This window comes from Giraffa tippelskirchi, chromosome 3 (assembly GCF_054371585.1).
Source record: "Giraffa tippelskirchi isolate mGirTip1 chromosome 3, T2T-mGirTip1v1.2.pri, whole genome shotgun sequence".
NCBI lineage: Eukaryota > Metazoa > Chordata > Mammalia > Artiodactyla > Giraffidae > Giraffa > Giraffa tippelskirchi.
This window is the reverse complement of record NC_137277.1, coordinates 12879573-12897362: the sequence shown is the minus strand read 5'-3', so window position 1 is coordinate 12897362 and position 17790 is coordinate 12879573. Positions and strand designations below refer to the sequence as shown.

Genomic DNA, 17790 nt, shown 5'->3' with positions numbered 1-17790 from the left:
GCCCAACTGTAGCTAATGTAAGTATTCTGAGCATGTCAAAGTAGACAGTCTAAGCTATGCCTGCTGCTGCTGCTGCTAAGTCGCTTCAGTCGTGTCCGACTCTGTGCGACCCCATAGACGGCAGCCCACCAGGCTCCCCTGTCCCTGGGATTCTCCAGGCAAGAATAATGGAGTGGGTTGCCATTTCCTTCACCAATGCATGAAAGTGAAAAGTGAAAGTGAAGTCGCTCTGTCGTGTCCGACTCGTGTCCTATTCTTAGCGACCCCATGCACTGCAGCCTACCAAGCTCCTCCATCCATGGGATGCCTAGGTTATGTGTATTCAGTGGATTTTCGGCTTATGATATTTTCCATTTACGATGGGTTTATCTGGACGTTACCCCATCGCGAGTCAAGGAAGATCTGTTTTCAAACACCTCAGATGGTGCCCCACACGTAGTTGTTGTTCAGTCACTGTCTGACTCTTCACGATCCCATGAACTACAGACTTCACTGTCCCTCACCATCTCCTGGAGTTTGCTCAGACTCATGTCCATTGAATCGGTGATACCATCCAGCCATCCAGCCACAGTCAGCCCCCTACATATTCTGCTCCGGGCATTTTTAGCAGCAGAACAGCAGATCTCTTCCTCACTGACGCCTGAGTCACAGCCCAGCCTTCCGCTCTGTTGATTCTCACAGCAGCAAGGGCTGGGGTGTCTTCCCCTATTTCCCAGCCCAGAGCCAGGAGATAACACCTGGGCACACTTGCCCCAAGCCCCTCTGTCACCTAATCGCAGCTCTCTTTCCCACCACTCCTACACCCGGCTTCAGGATCCTCCTCAACACGGCTCTCTGTGGACATATGATGGCTTGCTTGGAGCCCCAGAGAGGAAATCTCTCTGATACCCTTGCCCTCTTGGGCTGTGAGCAGGCGTTGGAGCCCTGGGGGAGATGGGTGGTGGGGCTCTGGGGCTCTGGAACCTTGCAGGAAGCAGATGGGCATGCTCACCAGAGACGTTGCTGGCCACGGACAAGCTCTCGCAATGCTGGTCCTGGAGGGAGGCGGAGATGGAGTTCAGCCCCAGGAGGAGAAGGGCCTGTGGGCACAGGAGGCGAGGGACTCAGTTAGACTGTGCCAGGAGCAGTCTGGACTGCAACTTCCTGCCGCTTCTAGTCTCCTTCCTCCTCCATACAGTCTTATCCAGACACACCCCTTCCTCCCACCAACCCAGCCTCCCTGCCCTTCTGCCCCGTGTCCTTCTTGCCCACAATGTCTGGGGCTGCCCTGCTCTTGGAGGAACCTGAAAAGAAGGCAGGTGATAGCAGGAGCCCAGGTTCCCAGGACAGAGGTGAACTCTCTCCCTGAGGCCAGGGAGGTTCTGCCTGAGAAAGCCACCTCCATCCTCATGGGATCTCAAGGATGGCACAGCTGTGTCCCAACACACACCCACACACAGACATACAGACACACAGAGACACACACATCCTCCCACCTGCCCCCTGAGCATCCCTCCCCTACCCTGGGCTCACAGAAGACCCCCAATAGTGAGCCTGCTTCCCTGCTTCCCTCCCTCCCCAACTGCAGGAGCTCAGGGCCCGTGGTTTAATGAGCTGCCTCACCAGCCCTCATCCCTGTCCAGCTAATTACTGGTCACTGCAAATTGTGCCTGAACCATCTACCAAGTCCTTTTACATCCACGATGATACTTCATTCTCTGTGGGGCAGGTGTGGCTGTCCCTGACGAGGAAGCTGAGGCCCTGAAATGTGAAGGGATAAATGTGTCTGGAAAGATGGCTGCTTTATTCCAGGGAAAATCTTTGCCTCTTACATCCCTTGGGACTCTGTATCACTCTGATTCCAAAATTTCGGCCTACTTGGGGACAGTAGCATGGGCTCCACACCTGGAGGGCTGTCGCTTCTTCAACTAACACCCCCACACAATCACTGTGTTCCCTCCCTTGAGGTCAACACCCTTCCTGTGAATTTAGAGTCAAGAGACCTGGCGACCAGCTCCAGTTTTACTGTGTTGCCGTGGGCAAGTTACTTGACCTCTCTGTGCCTCAGTTTCCTCACCTGTAAAGACTGGCATAATAGCCTCCCCATCTCCTCAGGCTTACAGGATGCAGGGTATGTAGGAGTCCTTTGTAAGCAGCACAGCTTGCTCCAAGAGAGCAGGGATTTTGTTTTATTCATTGCATTCAAATTTGCTGAATACATTAATGGGTTACATTGTGTTTCAGGTCTACAACAGGCACTCAATAGGTCACACTGATTGATTTGAACTTGGTGATTCTCATTTAGTCAAGGGTTGGAGGCTAGATGATTGTTTCCCTAGGGATTTGATTTGCGAAGGGCTAAGAAGCATGTGGGGGTTTGGGGTAGGGAAGGATGGTAATCAGCCCCTCTCCCCAGTTGTCAGGACGTGGGAGCTTGGTGACCTGCAGAGCTCTGTCTCCCCGACCTCATGGGAGACTCCTCTCCACATCACCACCCCTGCTCCTTGCCCTTTATTCCTGGGGTCTCCCCTCCCTGGGATTCTCTCTTACCTCCCTCCACCCTCCATGGGGTCTCTGCCCCAGTCTATTTGCAAACAGTTCTGCAAAATTCACTGCAGAACTATTAGGGGAACAGTGACCAAAACCTCCTGCCCTGTCCGGGCAAGATAGTAACCACTTACATGAGTTATCTTACAACTCGGAACTCACAAACGACCACCAACCAGAAGAATTCAAGAAAGTCCAAAGGAGAGAGAAGACAGATACCAGTCCATATGTCCTACTGGCTTCTTGCTGGAATCCATCGTGGTTGAGCAATGTGTGTGCCCCCAGCAAGGACCCTGAGTCAGATGGATTGGCCCCAGACAACCTGGAAACTAATCCCATCACCATAAAATCTGGGACTGCGAGCCAAGTGGCAGAGCAGTTCTCCTGGGTTCCCTTACCCCGCTGCTCTCGGCCTGGGGGCCGCTTCCTAATAAAGTCTCTTGCTTTAATTCATTCCCGAGTGTTAGACGAGAACCCACTCTCGGGCCCTGGAAGGAGTCCCGCTTCCTGCAATAGGACTTCAGACAGAGAAGCACAGATCTGGAAGGAGCCTGAGCCATTTGACAGAGAACAATGGGATTGGGAGAGAGAGGCAGGGGCTTGTCTGAGTCCCACGGCGAGCAAGTTTCAACTTTAGACCCGAGCCAGGGTTGTGGCCACCGCCACTGGCCAGCATTTGCAGCCTCCACTGGCAGGGCTAGGACTCGGGTGAGGAGAGCAAGGCATTCCTTTCAGGTGCAAACTATAAGGGGTGGGAGTGGGCACCAAAAATCTCAGAAGTCAGATACATAATATTTTGATGCAATATTTTTTTAAATTCTACGTCAATGCCATACAGATGGCCAACAAACACATGAAAAGATGCTCAACTTCACTCATTATCAGAGAAATGCAAGCCAAAACCACAATGAGGTACCATCTCATGCCGGTCAGAATGGCTGCTATCAAAAAGTCTACAAACAATAAATGCTGGAGAGGGTGTGGAGAAAAGGGAACCTTCTTACATTGTTGGTGGGAATGCAAACTAGTACAGCCACTATGGAGGACAGTGTGGAGATTCCTTAAAAACCTGGAAATAGAGCTGCCATACGACCCAGCAATCCCACTGCTGGGCATACACAACGAGGAAACCAGAATTGAAAGAGACATGTGCACCCCAGTGTTCATCACAGCACTGTTTACAATAGCCAGGACATGGAGGCAGCCTATATGTCCATCAGCAGACGAATGGATAAGAAAGCTGTGGTACACATACACAATGGAATATTACTCAGCTATTGAAAAGAATGCATTTGAATCAGTTCTAACGAGGTGGATGAAACTAGAGCCTATTATACAGAGTGAAGTAAGTCAGAAAGAAAAACACCAATACAGTATACCAACACATATATATGGAATTTAGAAAGATGGTAACGATGACCCTGTATGCGAGACAGCAAAAGAGACACAGATGTATAGAACAGTCTTTTGGACTCTCTGGGAGAAGGCGAGGGTGGGATGATTTGACAGAATAGCATTGAAACATGTATATTATTATATGTGAATCAGATTGCCAGTCCAGGTTCGATGTATGAGACAGGGTGCTCAGGGCTGGTGCACTGGGACGACCCTGAGGGATGGGATGGGGAGGGAGGTGGGAGGAGGGTTCAGGATGGGGAAACACATGTGCACCCATGGCTGATTCAAGTCAATGTATGGCAAAAACCACTACAATACTGTAAAGTAATTAGCCTCTAATTAAAATAAATTAATTAATTAAAAAAATTCTACATCAATGCAAAAAAATTCCACAATGAACAACATATAAAAAGCTTTTTTTTTTTTTTTTTTTTAAGGCAGGCTCACTACCAGTGCTGGGTCCTATTGTAACCTGGGGTAAAAGGAAAAATCAGTGATAACATTAAAATATTATTTACCTTGACGGTGCGATTTGGGGCAGCTTTTTAAATCCTATGCTCGAGAAAAATGTCTCACTTGCCTGACCCTAGTCCGGGCCTTGTTGCTCACGTATCTTCTCCCCATACTGGCCTCCACCACCCACCAGCCCAGACTCTCCTCACCCCCCACTAGCACCACCCTCCTTCCCACTCCTGTCTGATGACAAAGGCAGATCCTGATCCCTTCTCTCCCACCCTACATTCCAAGACAGAACCGAATACTCCCCACTCCTCGTCAGGGCCTGCCCAACCCCCTGGCCCTCTGGTAGGAAGACCCCGGCTCCCGCGTTCACTCTGATGGTTCACCCACTTTGTTCCCTCAGGGCTGAGCCTGAGCCCGCAGTGGGCTTGGTTGATTCCCTCACTGGCACACTCCCCCTGTCACATCATGAGGGTCCTTCCGCTCTAACTGGGCCAAGCTCCGGGCTCTGAGCCCACCCCGGCCCTGTGCCCCCATCCTGTGCCCAGAGCCTGGCATCAGCCAACAGAGCTGGGGTCAGCTAACTCGCTCCCGGGACCCAGGAGTGATTAGAACAAACCCATTCATCTCTCTGGCCCCGTGGAACTTCCAACACTTTATTAATCAGTAATTAAACTTCACAGTCCCCAGAGAGATGGCGAAATATCTTTACCCTCATTTTCCAAATGAAAAATGCAGAAGCAAGAGAGAAGCGGAGGCCACCAGGCCTGCCAGTGGCTCCTGCAGGCTGAGCGGAGAGCAGTGTCCGTACTGACACACCTGCTGTCAGCTGGGCACAGTCAGTGGGCACCTGGCTGTGAGCTGTCCCTGGGGAGGGCCCCTCAGCTGGGATGGCCAGAGACCTCTTCTAGAAGCGGACTAGGGACCCCTAGCCCTGGCTTGTCACTCACCCCTGCTCCTGCCACCTCCCAACACGGACACATGTATATACACACACACAGAATGGAAATGGGGCTCCCATAGCCAACTCAGCCACAGGCAAATTAAAGAAACCAGTAACACCCTGTATAAAAATATCAGCCCTGCTGCCTGGCATTCTACCGCTATCCTAAGCCTAAAGCTGTGCTTTGTGCTTTGGTCTTTCAGTTCCTCCTTGAAAGCACACCACGTTTTACTCACAATGAATTACTTATGGTTTCCCCAGCACACGGGGTCCTGCTGGGGCCTGCCCACTCCTCACCCTGGCTCACTCCTTCTCCTGGTGAACTCTGCAGCCCTCAAATGTCAGGTCCAGAGCCCCGCCCCCTGGCAGCATCCTTCCCGACCCTCCAATGCCAAGCAACTCCATGACCCATCCATGCACCTAGGTCCCCTCCATACATGCACTAGACCCTGGCAATCGGAGAGCTCAGACTAGTCCCAAATGCATGGAATTGCTTCCGTAAAAGCACTTACGCACCAGGTTTCTAATTAGATGGCAAATACACCAGCCAGAAGGTCTTAGCCTCGAATCTTAATGTCTTGGGGTTCAACAAGGAGTGGGCAAATCCAGATTCATCACGAAACCAAAGCAAATGCCGCAGCATGACGCCTGTCCTTGGCTGTTGCCTATAACCCCGATCCTCACCTCTCATGGATGCGCTGGTTCACAAAGTCATTTTCTCCCAAAAGAGGGCTGGTTTGCATTATGCCAAGAGAAAGGCTTCTTGAAATTCCCCAACCAACTTCCTCTCTCAGGAAATCTCGGCTCTGTACAGAATCTGGATCTATGCCACCTCTGGCTCTGTGGAAGGATTTGTCACATTCCTGGCTTATTCCTGAATCATACTTTCATGAAAAGTGCCGAGTTTTCCTGTGTACCTCCTTCCACCATAACACTGATCTCCTCTTCAACATTCACTAGTTTTCCAACTCTGCCAACAGGAAATTATTACACTGTAGGGGCAGACAGGCCCCTGAAGTTTCAAGGAAGTTGCTTGTTTTCTTCTAAAGCTGAGAGTTTTTAACCTGGGGCCCACAAACACATGAGGCAGGGTGGGGGGCATGAAACTCCGTGATTAAATGCAGAATGTATGTGTAGGGGCTTCCTTGGTGGTCCAGTGGCTGGGACTCTGAGCTCTTAATGTAGGGGGTTCGGGTTCAACCCATGGTCGGGGAACCAGATCCCATATGCTGCAACTAAAAGGCGGTCCAGTGATTAAGACTCTGTGCTTCCACTGCAGGGGCTACAGGTTTGATCCCTGGTTGGGGAAGTTCTGCGTGCCATGGGGTGTGGCCAACAAAAAAGAACCCTCAGGCCACAACTAAGACCCAGTACAGCCAAATAAATAAATAATTTTTTTTTTTTAAAAAAGAATGTTGCATGTAAGGCCAACGATTTTTGGGGGGGTAAAGAGCTTCCTCCACTGCTCAGTGAAGTCTAGCACCCCAAAATATGGCCAGAGCATGTGATGAGCAGGGTCACATCAGAGGCCTGGGCCTCACCAAACTGGACACGTCATCCTCTCCCAAAGTTACCAATGGTGGCTTTGACCTAAGAACCACCACTTTCTTGGGCGCCCCTGTCACCAGCTCTGGCCGCTGGCTCCTCCTTTCCGACCCATTTTTGACAAACCAAGTTTTCAGGACTTTGTGAGGTGGGAGAGAAAACCAAAATGGGACGGAGGATCTGAAGCTGGCGGGCGCTAAGCTCACTCACGAGGTAATGCCTCACTTCCGTGCACCCGCCTGGCAGCCCCGAGACCCCAAAATAAAACCCGCACCTCAGCTGCAAATCTCTCCACTCGCCAAAGAGTCAGACCTTGAATGTTAAATCTGGGAAGGCCCAGGGTGTGCTGTGGCTTAATCATAGCATCACATAAAATGACACGGGGTCCCTGACACGGGAGGAGCAGTGAGCTCTGGAGAGCAGACAAGGCAAGTCTCCTCCTCCCTATTTCACAGTGGCACTGTGGCTCAGCGGTAAAGAATCCACTGACCGATGCAGGAGGTTCAGGAGACCCTGGTTCAATCCCTGGGTCGGAAAGATCCCCTGGAGGAGGAAATGGCAACCCACTCCAGTATTCTTGCCTGGAGAATCCCATGGACAGAGGAGCCTGGAGGGCTACAGTCCATGGGGTTGCAAAGAGTTGGATACGACTGAGCAATGGAGCATGCGCACACACGCACATATAGTTGAACTGTTTTTAGTGGCTGAGTGGAAGCTGGGGTCCAGTAAGCAAGCGTTCTGGGTCTGTCTTTCAAGTGGATGAAAGATGGAGGAAGACAGATCAGGGCAGGGCATGGGAAGAAGGGATGCAGAGGAGAGGGGAGGGCGAAGGAGCCGGTGGGAGGGCGGGGGGCGGGCCGGAGTCTGACAGCCGCCCCCTCCAGGCTGCTCCAGCTGCTGCCCATGCCCCACCCCCTGCCCAGCGCCGAGTGTGGCTGGAATTGAAGCTGCCACCCCAATTCCCAGTGTGACTTTGGCATAAAGGTTAATCACACCCAGAAAATGCTTATTAGAGACCATAAATAACTATGCTGCTGAGGCTCAGTTTGGTCTTTAAGGGACAAAAGCACAATTTCCTTTGATGGGATGATCTGGTAATTAACCTTTCCGGGAGAGTCCTGAAGGGCCACTGGAGGCGACAGGGGCCACCCTCACCTCTCCAAAGTTCACGAGGAGCAAGGAGAAGGGGGTCAGTCTTCCCTCCCCTTCACAACCTCTGATGCTCAGCCTGGGAGAGCCCCAGAGGCCGCAGGAAAACCTCTCCTAGGGGCCAGGGACTGAGATGGCTGTCCAGCAGAATCACAGCTTTAGCATTTGAGAGTGGTCTTCCAGTGAGATTCTTCCCGCTTCTGCTGGGCTCTGAGCCCAGTCCTGCCACTGTCTGTGTGGGCAAGTCACCTCGCCCCTCTGGGCAATACCCTCTTTCTTACCTGCATTACAGGGATGTAGGTCACCTCAGGGGTGGGGAGAAAAAGGAGAGAGATGCTTTCTGGAATTTAAAGACTCCTACAAGTGCCCATAAGGGCTTCCCAGGTGGAGCAGTGATAAAGAATTCACCTGCCAATGCAGGAGGCACAGGATATGTGGCCTCAATCCCTGGGTCAAGAAGATTCCCTGAAGAAGGAAATGGTAACCCACTCCAGTATTCTTGCCTGGGAAATACCATGGACAGAGGAGCTTGGCAGGCTACAGTCCATGGGGTTGCAAAGAGTTGGACACCACTGAGCGACTGAACACACACACACACACACACACAAGTGCCCATGGAGTCACGATCACGACTGGGTCACTCTGGACCCTAGAATCTTTCTTGGTTACGGAGAGGGTTGGAATAGAACAAGCCGTCCTGGTGTTCCTTCCAGGCCCTGGGGGAGGGGCTGCAGTAGGACCAGTGTTCTCTCCTCCACTCAGTCAGACTGTTCTGCCTTCTCTGTAAGCTTTCCTTTTTTCAAAGGAAAAAGGGAGTTTTCAGCTTAAAAGGAAAGTTGTTTTGATTTTTGTCTCCTGTTTTTTTTAAACCATCCAACTAAGTGATCTCATCGAGCCCCTCGTTGAACTGGGATTCTACATTCAAGCAGTCCAAGATTCCTTGATTTGAAAAGAAGGAAATGAATTCAGAAGAGGTGGGGAAGGACACATAGACACATACACACAGACACAGATACACACACACAAAGGAGAACGGCAAGGCAAGGTGTGCATGAGTGCAGGGGGATTGTGGGATTACAGGAGGGGTCAGCACAAGGCAGGCTTCCTGGGGGAGGTGAGCTGGAGGATGGCAGAGTGGCCACAGACTGTGAGAAGGAGAGAGAGGGCTTTCCAGGCGGGGGAAGGGGTTGGGGGCAGGTCCTGAGCTTTGGGGGCAGCACAGACCACCTGTGGAAGGGCTCAGACACCAGGCTGAGATGGATCCATCCGACCTGGAGTGCTGAGGTGGATTCCTGAGCATCAGCTTGTCATAGCTGGTCAGTTTCATCATTTGTAGGTACAGAGACAGACCCAGAGAGCGGAAGAGACACAAGCTCAGGCCTGGCTGCCTTCCCTGGCCCAGGAGACTGTGGCAGATCCTCACTTGGGGCCAAAAGCTGCCCCCAGCTCCCCAGTGAGGCCAAGACTGCAGCCCTTCCTGGAGACCGCCAGAGGCAAAAGACCCTCCGCGAACACTGCCGCCTGCTGGCCAAGGAAGGAAAGCCCACTCCTCCTGGGTTCTGGGGTCCCCTGGCTCCGCTGCCCAAATATCTGACCATCTCGACTCTGCTTTGCTCTGCGCTATGGTCTTTTTCAGCTTTATTGAAATGACATATAACATTGTATACATTTAAAGTATACCTGATTCGATACACATATATATTGCAAAATGATTTCCACAATTAGTTAACACATCCATTATCTCACATAGTTATGACTGTGTGTGTGTTAGAAACCATTAAGATCTACTCTCTTCGTAATTTTCAAATACTCAACACAGTATTGTTAGCTACAGTCAACATGGTGTCCATTACACCCCCAGAATGTATTCATCTTATAACTGCAAGTTTGTACTTTTGACTACCTTCACCCATTCCCACATCTCCATTTCACTCACGGCAATTACCAATCTGTTCTCTTGTTTCTCTGAGTTCGAATTTTTTAGATTCCACATATATGTGAGATCATAAGGTACTTACTGTTTTTTTTGTCTTATTTCATTCAGCATAATGCCCTCAAGGTTCATCCATGTCATCACATGCGGCAGGATTTCCTTCTTTTATGTCTTAATAATATTCCACATTTTCTTTATCCATTGATCCACTGACAGACACTTTTGGGTTTCCGTATCTTAGCTATCGTATTGTTGTTTAGTCACTAAGTCGTATCCGACTCTTCGCGACCCCCTGCACTGCAGCTTGCCAGGCTTCCCTGTCCTTCACCATCTCCCAGAGTTTGCTCAAACTCATGTCCGTTGAGTCAGTGATGCCATCCAATCATTTCATCCTCTATCGCCCTCTCTTCCTCTTGCCCTCAATCTTTCCCAGTAACAGGGTCTTTGCCAATGAGTTGGCTCTTCGTATCTGGTGGCCAAAGTACTGGAGCTTCACTATTAAGTCCTTTTAATGAATATTCAGGGTTGATTTCCTTTGGAATTGACTGGTTTTATCTCCTTACTGTTTGCTGTCCAAGGGGCTATTGTACACAATTCTGCAATGAACACAGGGATTCAGATATCTCTTCAAGGTAATGATTTCATTTCCTTTGGATGCATACCCAGAAGAGGAACTGCTGTATCATATGGTAGTTCTATTTTTAACTTTTTGAGTAAACTCCATGCTATTTTTCATAGTGGCTGTACCAATTTACATTCCAACCAACGGTGCACTAGGGTTCCCTTTTCTCCACATCCCCCCCTGCACTTATCTTGTCTTTTTTATAATACCTATTCTCAGATGTGAGATGATACCTATTGTGTTTTTTATTTGCATTTCTCAGATTTCATTGGATTATTTGCAGGGCTCACCTTTGTTTAGAGGGGTGCTTTTGCTATTGAGTTGTTTGGGTTCCCCTTATATATTTTGGATATTGACCCTTTATCAAAGCTGTGGTTTTTAAGGTAACAGCCTGTTTTAAGCAAAGCCAGGAGAAGAAAATCTAAGTATGAAGAAGAGGAGGGATCATAAATCAAGATTTCTTTAGAAAGCTGGCTCTCCCACTGGATTTAAAAACCAAGATCTGGTGTGCAGGAATAAAACATATGCGCAATCAACTCTTCGGAAACCTGTGTGCCTACAGGGGATATATCTGTAGAGACAGAATGACAATACGGGGGAGGTGCAGAGCCCACACTCAATTGTGAGATTTCTGTCTGCCCTGCACAGAGGTGCCAAGTAGAGGGGTCTCTGGAGGCTAGAACTGCAGGCTGCACATCAGCAGAGCTGGGACCCCTGGGGGTGGGGTGCATTTTCTGATTCATGCAGTAGTGCTCTAAAGACTAGCCAGAGTGAAACCAGACTTGGGACAGAGGGTAGTGATGCTGGATGCTCCTTCTCAGCCCTCTCAACTGACCCAGGACTTCTTCCCCTCCCACCACTCTTCCCCCGCCCCCCCACCAGCCTTCCCCTCTCCATCCTGCCCCAGGTCAGCTCCTCCCCCGACAGCCTCTGTCTAGGACAGCCACAACCTCAAAGCAAAGAGCCCGTGCTTTCCCCAAAGGGGGTGAGCAGTGAAAGATTATTCTATTCTAGGCCAGTGAGAAATAATTTATTGTTACATTTAATTAACTTAAATTGCTGTTGTGCTGGAGAAGGAAATGACAACCCACTCCAGTACTCTTGCCTGGAAAATCCCATGGACGGAGGAGCCTGGTAGGCGACAGTCTATGGGGTCGTGAAGAGTCGGACACGACTGAGCGACTTCACTTTCAGTTTCATGCATTGGAGAAGGAAATGGCAACCCACTCCAGTGTTCTTGCCTGGAGAATCCCGGGGATGGAGGAGCCTGGTGGGCTGCCGTCTATGGGGTCGCACAGAGTCAGACACGACTGAAGTGACTTAGCAGCAGCAGCAGCAGCTGTTGTGCAGACAGGGAAAAAATGGAAAGGAAAATCTCCTGCCTACATTTCAGGGAGTGGGGCACACCTGGGTGCTCCTGCCTCCAGGCCGTCTCCCTGGGGCCCTGGGCTCAGGATGCACCCTGCCCCAATTCCCTGCTACTTCACTCCTTTGCTCCCATAATAAGCCCCACCACCACCACTACCCTGCATGAATCCTCCAAAAGGAGAGGTACAGGTTTCCTTTGCCTCTTGACTCTAGCTCCAGGGCATAGCCTGGCTGCCCGAGAGCTGGCAGTGGGAATGGAGGGGTAAACACCAGTGCAGCCCTGACAGCTGGGGGCTCAGGAAGGGTGCAGCTCGGTTCTCACAGGGCAGCGGAGCTCGCTGGGGCTCTGATCCAGCCCCTGCTCCTGGGAGCTGCTCAACTAGGAGCTGCTCCCAGACACCAGGAACCCATCCCTGAGGGGGTGGGGGAGGCATCTGCTACACGGGGAGACAGAGCCGAGGTGCTGGGGACAGCGGGGAGACATCAGCCACGCAGGTGCCACTATCAGCTGTGCTCTCGCTCGGCCCACTCTCTGACAAGCGTGAGGTGAGGGCGTTGTCAGTGTCGGCAGGAAAGGGATGTCCTTTAAGAAGCTGCTTTTTAAAAGAGAACGTGAACATGTATGTTACCACATGTAGAATAGATGACCGGTGCAGGTTTGATGCATGAAGCATGGCACTCAAAGCTGGTGCTCTGGGACAACCCAGCCGGGTGGGGCGGGAGGCGGGATGGGGGTTCAGGATGGGGGGACACATGTGCACCCGTGGCTGATTCATGTTGATGTATGGCAAAAACCACCACAATATGGTAAAGTAATTAGCCTCCAATTAAAATAAATTAATTAATACAATTAAAAAACTGAAAAAAAAATAAAAGAGACATGAAGCGAGGGAAGGCAGCGTGAAATCATCAGACGGCTGGCAGTTAATTTCTGTGAGAAAACTGCTCAAGGGTCCAAGGCTGTTTTTTCCTGGAGAAGTGACTGCCTTCCAAGGCTATGAGGGGTGGTTTAAAGGGGGCTGGCTGAACCACCCAACTCCACTCAGCAGGGAGATTCAGGGCAGAGATTAGGAATAACCAAATAATCGTCCATAAGATGGGCAATGGCCCTGCCTGTTTCTTTATCTGTAAAAGAAGTGAATTAGACAAAATCAGAAGTTTCAGACCGGTGCCTGGCAGCCAGGAGAGAGAAAATTCTGTTTCTTGGGCTTCTCGTTAGAGATCTGGGCCTGCGGGGAAACCTGGGAGTATCTCTAGTTTTTCATGTTCTCCAAGTGATTCTGAAACTTCACTAGAATTGAAAGAGAACCGCACTGGCCCAATAGCTCTCCACGGGGGGCAATTCTGTCCCCTGGGGGACAGGAGGCACTATCTGGAGACATTCTGGGTTGCCACAACTAGGAGGGGCTACCAGCATTTCATGGTTAGAGGTTGGCGATGCTGCTTAGCATCCTCAGATACACAGGGCGGCCCCACAACAAAGAATTTGTTGTTATTGTTTAGTCGATGAGTCACATCTGGCTCTTTTGGGACCCCATTTGCACCCTGCCAGGCTGCCCTGTCCATGGAATTCTCCAGGCAAGAATACAGGAGTGGGTTGCCATTTCCTTCTCCAGAGGATCTTCCTGACCCAGGGATTGAACCTGTGTCTCCTGCATTGGCAGGTGGATTCTTTAACACTGAGCCATCTGGGAAGCCTCAACAAGGAAATACCCAGTCCCTAACGTCAGTGGTGCTGAGCAGGGGAAACTCTGGGCTGGAGGGTTTTGCAGCTCCCTCTCAGTTCTGGAACTCCTAACCTGCAGGCCTATCATGGAAGTTGGGATTGTGGAAGGAAGATGGTTACTGGGAGGAAAACCCTGGAAAAGAATGGGAGGACAAAAGGGGGGAGTCTGCAGGACAAGAAGAGGCCCTGATCACACTCTGTGGACTTGAACTGGTCATACCCCCACTTCCTAGCCTCAGCCTGAAGGCAGGAGACTGGCGAGAATGACCCCTCTTGACCAATGGATGGGAGGTCCTTCCCTCACTGCTGTCCTGACACAGCCAGGCAGCCACCTGTGGGTGCAGCCAACGCTGGGGATCAAGCAGCACAGGGAGCGCACAGACAGATGCAGCATTTACGAGAGCCGGTGGGCAGGGCTCTGCCAGCCTGCCCCCACCCCCGGTCCAGTTTCTCGAAGTGGGAGACAGAGCTGACCCTGCAGAAGTCGCGCTCCCTTATCTTGGGTGAGCCCAGCAACAAAGGCTAGAACCAGTGTGGGGCTAAGTCCTGCGAGCTGTGGGGTGAGCCCACCACAGAGGAAGAGCTTCCCTCATCTCACCTAAGCTCCCTGCTCCCCTCCAACCTTGGTGGGTGATATAAGGTGCAGGTTGATGAGTAAGAACAAGGCTGGGGAGAGGCCCATCCAGAACCTGCCGAGTGGTAAGGGCTCTGAATGACTGAAGGTTTCCACCCTCCCGGACAGCGGTTCTTCCTACTTCTTCCTACTTGGCAGCCCACCCCAGTGGCTACAGCACTGAGTCTTCCAGCAGGAGGAACACAGGGGCAGGGCTGGGTGGCAGCCAGACTCCCTTGAAAAGTGAACCAGGGATTCTGGGCTGTGCATCCTGGCCCCAAAGAGGGCTTTATATCAGCGCTGCTGAAAGGGTGGTGGGGACCAGTGTGGGGCTGCAGACTGCTACAGAGAGTGACATCTGGAAACGTTGGTGTGAAGTTGTTTTTGCCGTGATCTCACTGAACAGGGTCTAGACCCAGTTCAGACGTTGTTTAGCTCTGCAGGAGAGTCGCATGGTACAGGCTGCATGGTTGTCATGCACAACAAGCCCAAGTGCCATGGATTGGAAAGACCCACGAGGTTCTTCCCCATAGCTGGCTTAAGAAGCCCTGCTTTAGCTGGGAGAGAGAGTGCAATGGCCAACTCATCAGGGAAGGCTCCATGGAGGAGGAGAGTCTTAAGTACCTGTTGGGCTCAGCATTAAGGGGAGGAGTGGGTAGGGGTGAGGGGGACAGTGGAGGCTGGGGGAGGGATCTCACCGGGGAAAGCAGCAGGTCCCACTCAGGAGCTTTGGTGGGGTCAGGCCCCTTGCCACACGGACATTTCCTCCTTGATTCTCCATCATGGTCCAGAGGAGGATCAAGCCCAGAGAGGTTATGTGACTTGCCCAAGGTCACCCAGCCAGGCCTCCTGCCTCCTCAACTTTAGGGACAGTTGAGGGAGACTCCCTTAGGGATGCTCTGCCTCTCAGGGGTGCACACGTGCCACTGCATAGGCCCAGAGTTTCACAGCCTGGCGACAGCATTCATGGTGAGACCACTGCGGCCCAGCAACCTAGAGAGAAAGACACCAAAGTTGCCCCACGCCCACCCACAGGGAGCTGGAGGGGAGGGATGTGGATTGAGAAATGGGATCCCATGGATGGAGCCAAGAATGCGCCCACTCCCTTTCACCTGTGTCCTTTGCCACCTCTGCCTTTCCTGGCTATTCCTGCCTCTTAACCAGCAGAACTGGGACAATGGCAGGGAGGGAGCCCCAGGCTGCCCCCAAACCTCCTCCACAGCCCTCTCCTTGGGGACTAAAGCACCCTGACTTGCTCTCTCAAGACCCCAGATTCTGAGAAGATTCTTGCTTCTCTGTCCTCAGCTCAGCTCCAAACCTCCCTCTGGCAATGTCTCCTACCAGCCCTGCCCAGAACCCCTCATGGAAGAAAATGCTGTTTGTGCTTTTACACGTGGACAAATGCCTCCAGTGCTATGGGGATCAGGGATGGAACACAGGGAAGGACCAGAATCGCTAAATGTTACTAAGTGATGCCAACAGTGTAGCACTCGATAAGCCACTAAGTCATAAATGCACATACAGAGCCGGGGGGATTTATCCATTTAGCTTGTCATTTCTGCCTCCTGTCGCCATAGCACCTCCACGCGCACAGATAAACATTCATTGGGGAGTGGGAGGGGGAAGATGCTCTCCACTGAATTCAGTGTCTATTACGTGCCTATAGTGCTTGGAGTACTGGGCTAGGTGCTGGGGACGCAGTCCTTTTTGTTTTTTATTTTAAGGAGGTCCTCCTGGGCCCAGGCAGAGCTCAGAATCTACAGGGGGACAAGGGCTCCAGTTAGATGAGAGAGACCAGGGGCCCATGCGGGGTCTGGTTGGTAAATGTTTTGAGCATCCTGTGGGGGAACACACCAAAGAGTTGCACATCCCCTGTTGTTGGGAAGCCCAGGCTCCACCACAAGCTAGAGGCTCACATGAGGGGCAGGGAGAGCAAGCAAAGGAAGGACCAGTGAGATTAGCCTGGAGGGCTTCCTGGAGGAGAGGGTAGTGATGGTTCAGGAAGAATCAGGACTGATGCAGAGAGACTGGGGGACAGGGCTTCCCTGGTGTCTCAGTGGCAAAGAATCTGCCTGCCACTGCAGGAGACATGGGTTTGATCCCTGCTCTGGGAAGATCCCACATGCCACGGCTAAGCTCACGTGCCACAATTATTGAGCCTGTGTCCTAGAGGCCAGGAGGCACAATTATTGAGCCCATGTGCCACAACTACTGAAGCCTGTATGCCCTAGAGCCCATGCTCTGCAAAAGGAGAAAGCACTGCAATGAGAAGCCTGCACACCACAACTAGAGAGTAGCTCCCGCTTGCCGCAACCAGAGAAAAGCCCCTAAGCAACAAAGACCGAGCATGGCCAAAAATAAAATTAATAAATAATAAAATAAATAAATGTGCATGCGTGCTAGGTCAGTTTAGTTGTGTCTGACTCTGTGCAACCCCATGGACTGCAGCCCACCAGGTTCCTCTGTCCATGGGATTCTCCAGGCAAGAATACCGGAATGAGTTGCCGTGCCCCCCTCCAGGGCATCTCAAAATTACATAAAAAAAGAGACTGGGGAACAGAAGCTCTTGAAGGAGGAACAGTACGGCCAAAGGCAGGTGGCTGGCAGAAATGAGTATTTTGTGGGGGTAGAAAGGAGGGAGGGCTGGGGCAGAGGCCCAGAAGAGCGGATGGGGAGGTGCGGGGGTATCTGGTTCTTTTACACTTGCAGTAGGACAGGAGGACTCCATGGGTCGTGCGTGTGGACACTGGCACAGAAGGAGCTTGGTGAACAGTGCATCTGGCCAGAGAAGTTGGGCAAAGTGGAGGGAAACGGAAGGGAAGGACAGGCAGGAACTCAGACCAAGTCCAGGACACAGGCCTCCCTCCATAGACCACCTCTGAGCCTCCCAGCCATGCCTGCGTGGCCTAAGGCATGGCCACAGAGATGGTCCAACCTAATGCCCACTCCCACTGCTGACCCTATGGTCCCTGGGGGCCCAGCTGCTCTTCTGGGTGCCAGTCCTCCAGCCCTGGCCCTGAGTAGGTGGGTGCTGCATGTTTGTCTCATCGGTTTGACTGTGCAATAGCCTCTGAGGGGGTAGCAATTGGGAGGATGCTATTATTAATGCTGCAAAGGACTCCCTGAGGATCCCAGCATGTGTGTGTGTGTGTGTGTGTGTGTGTGTATGTGTATGTATAAGAAAGAGACAGACTACACATTGGGGACCAGTTAGAACCTCAAAGGCAACAGGCTTTGTTCCTTCTGAACTGGGTGCTGGGAAGCCCAGCCCAGGGGACGCTGGAGGGTATGGGGTTGCTTCTTCTCTTGGGCAGGTATCTGCAGCCTCCATACAGCGTGACTCAGAGCATCCTGACCCTGGTGCGTGAGGAAGGGGCTCCCTGCAGCAGGTTAGAGAGGATGAGGGTAATTCTTGTAATAAATGGGGAGGGAGGTTTCCAATAAAGGCCATTTCTGGTCTCAGTTCTCCTGGCTGCTAAAGAGAAAGCACGAAGCAAGAAAGGCCAAA

At 51.6% G+C, this 17790-nt stretch overlaps 1 protein-coding gene across 2 annotated transcripts in view; it reads right to left on the bottom strand.

Moving 5' to 3' along the window:
* CRHR1 (corticotropin releasing hormone receptor 1) overlaps positions 1-17790 on the bottom strand; it is a 61271-nt gene that overhangs the window by 36134 nt on the left and 7347 nt on the right. For both annotated transcript variants that reach the window (XM_081576445.1, XM_081576447.1), the window contains exon 2: positions 992-1079. In XM_081576445.1, the coding sequence (XP_081432571.1) occupies positions 992-1079 (88 nt within the window). The remainder of the gene's footprint in view (positions 1-991; positions 1080-17790) is intronic.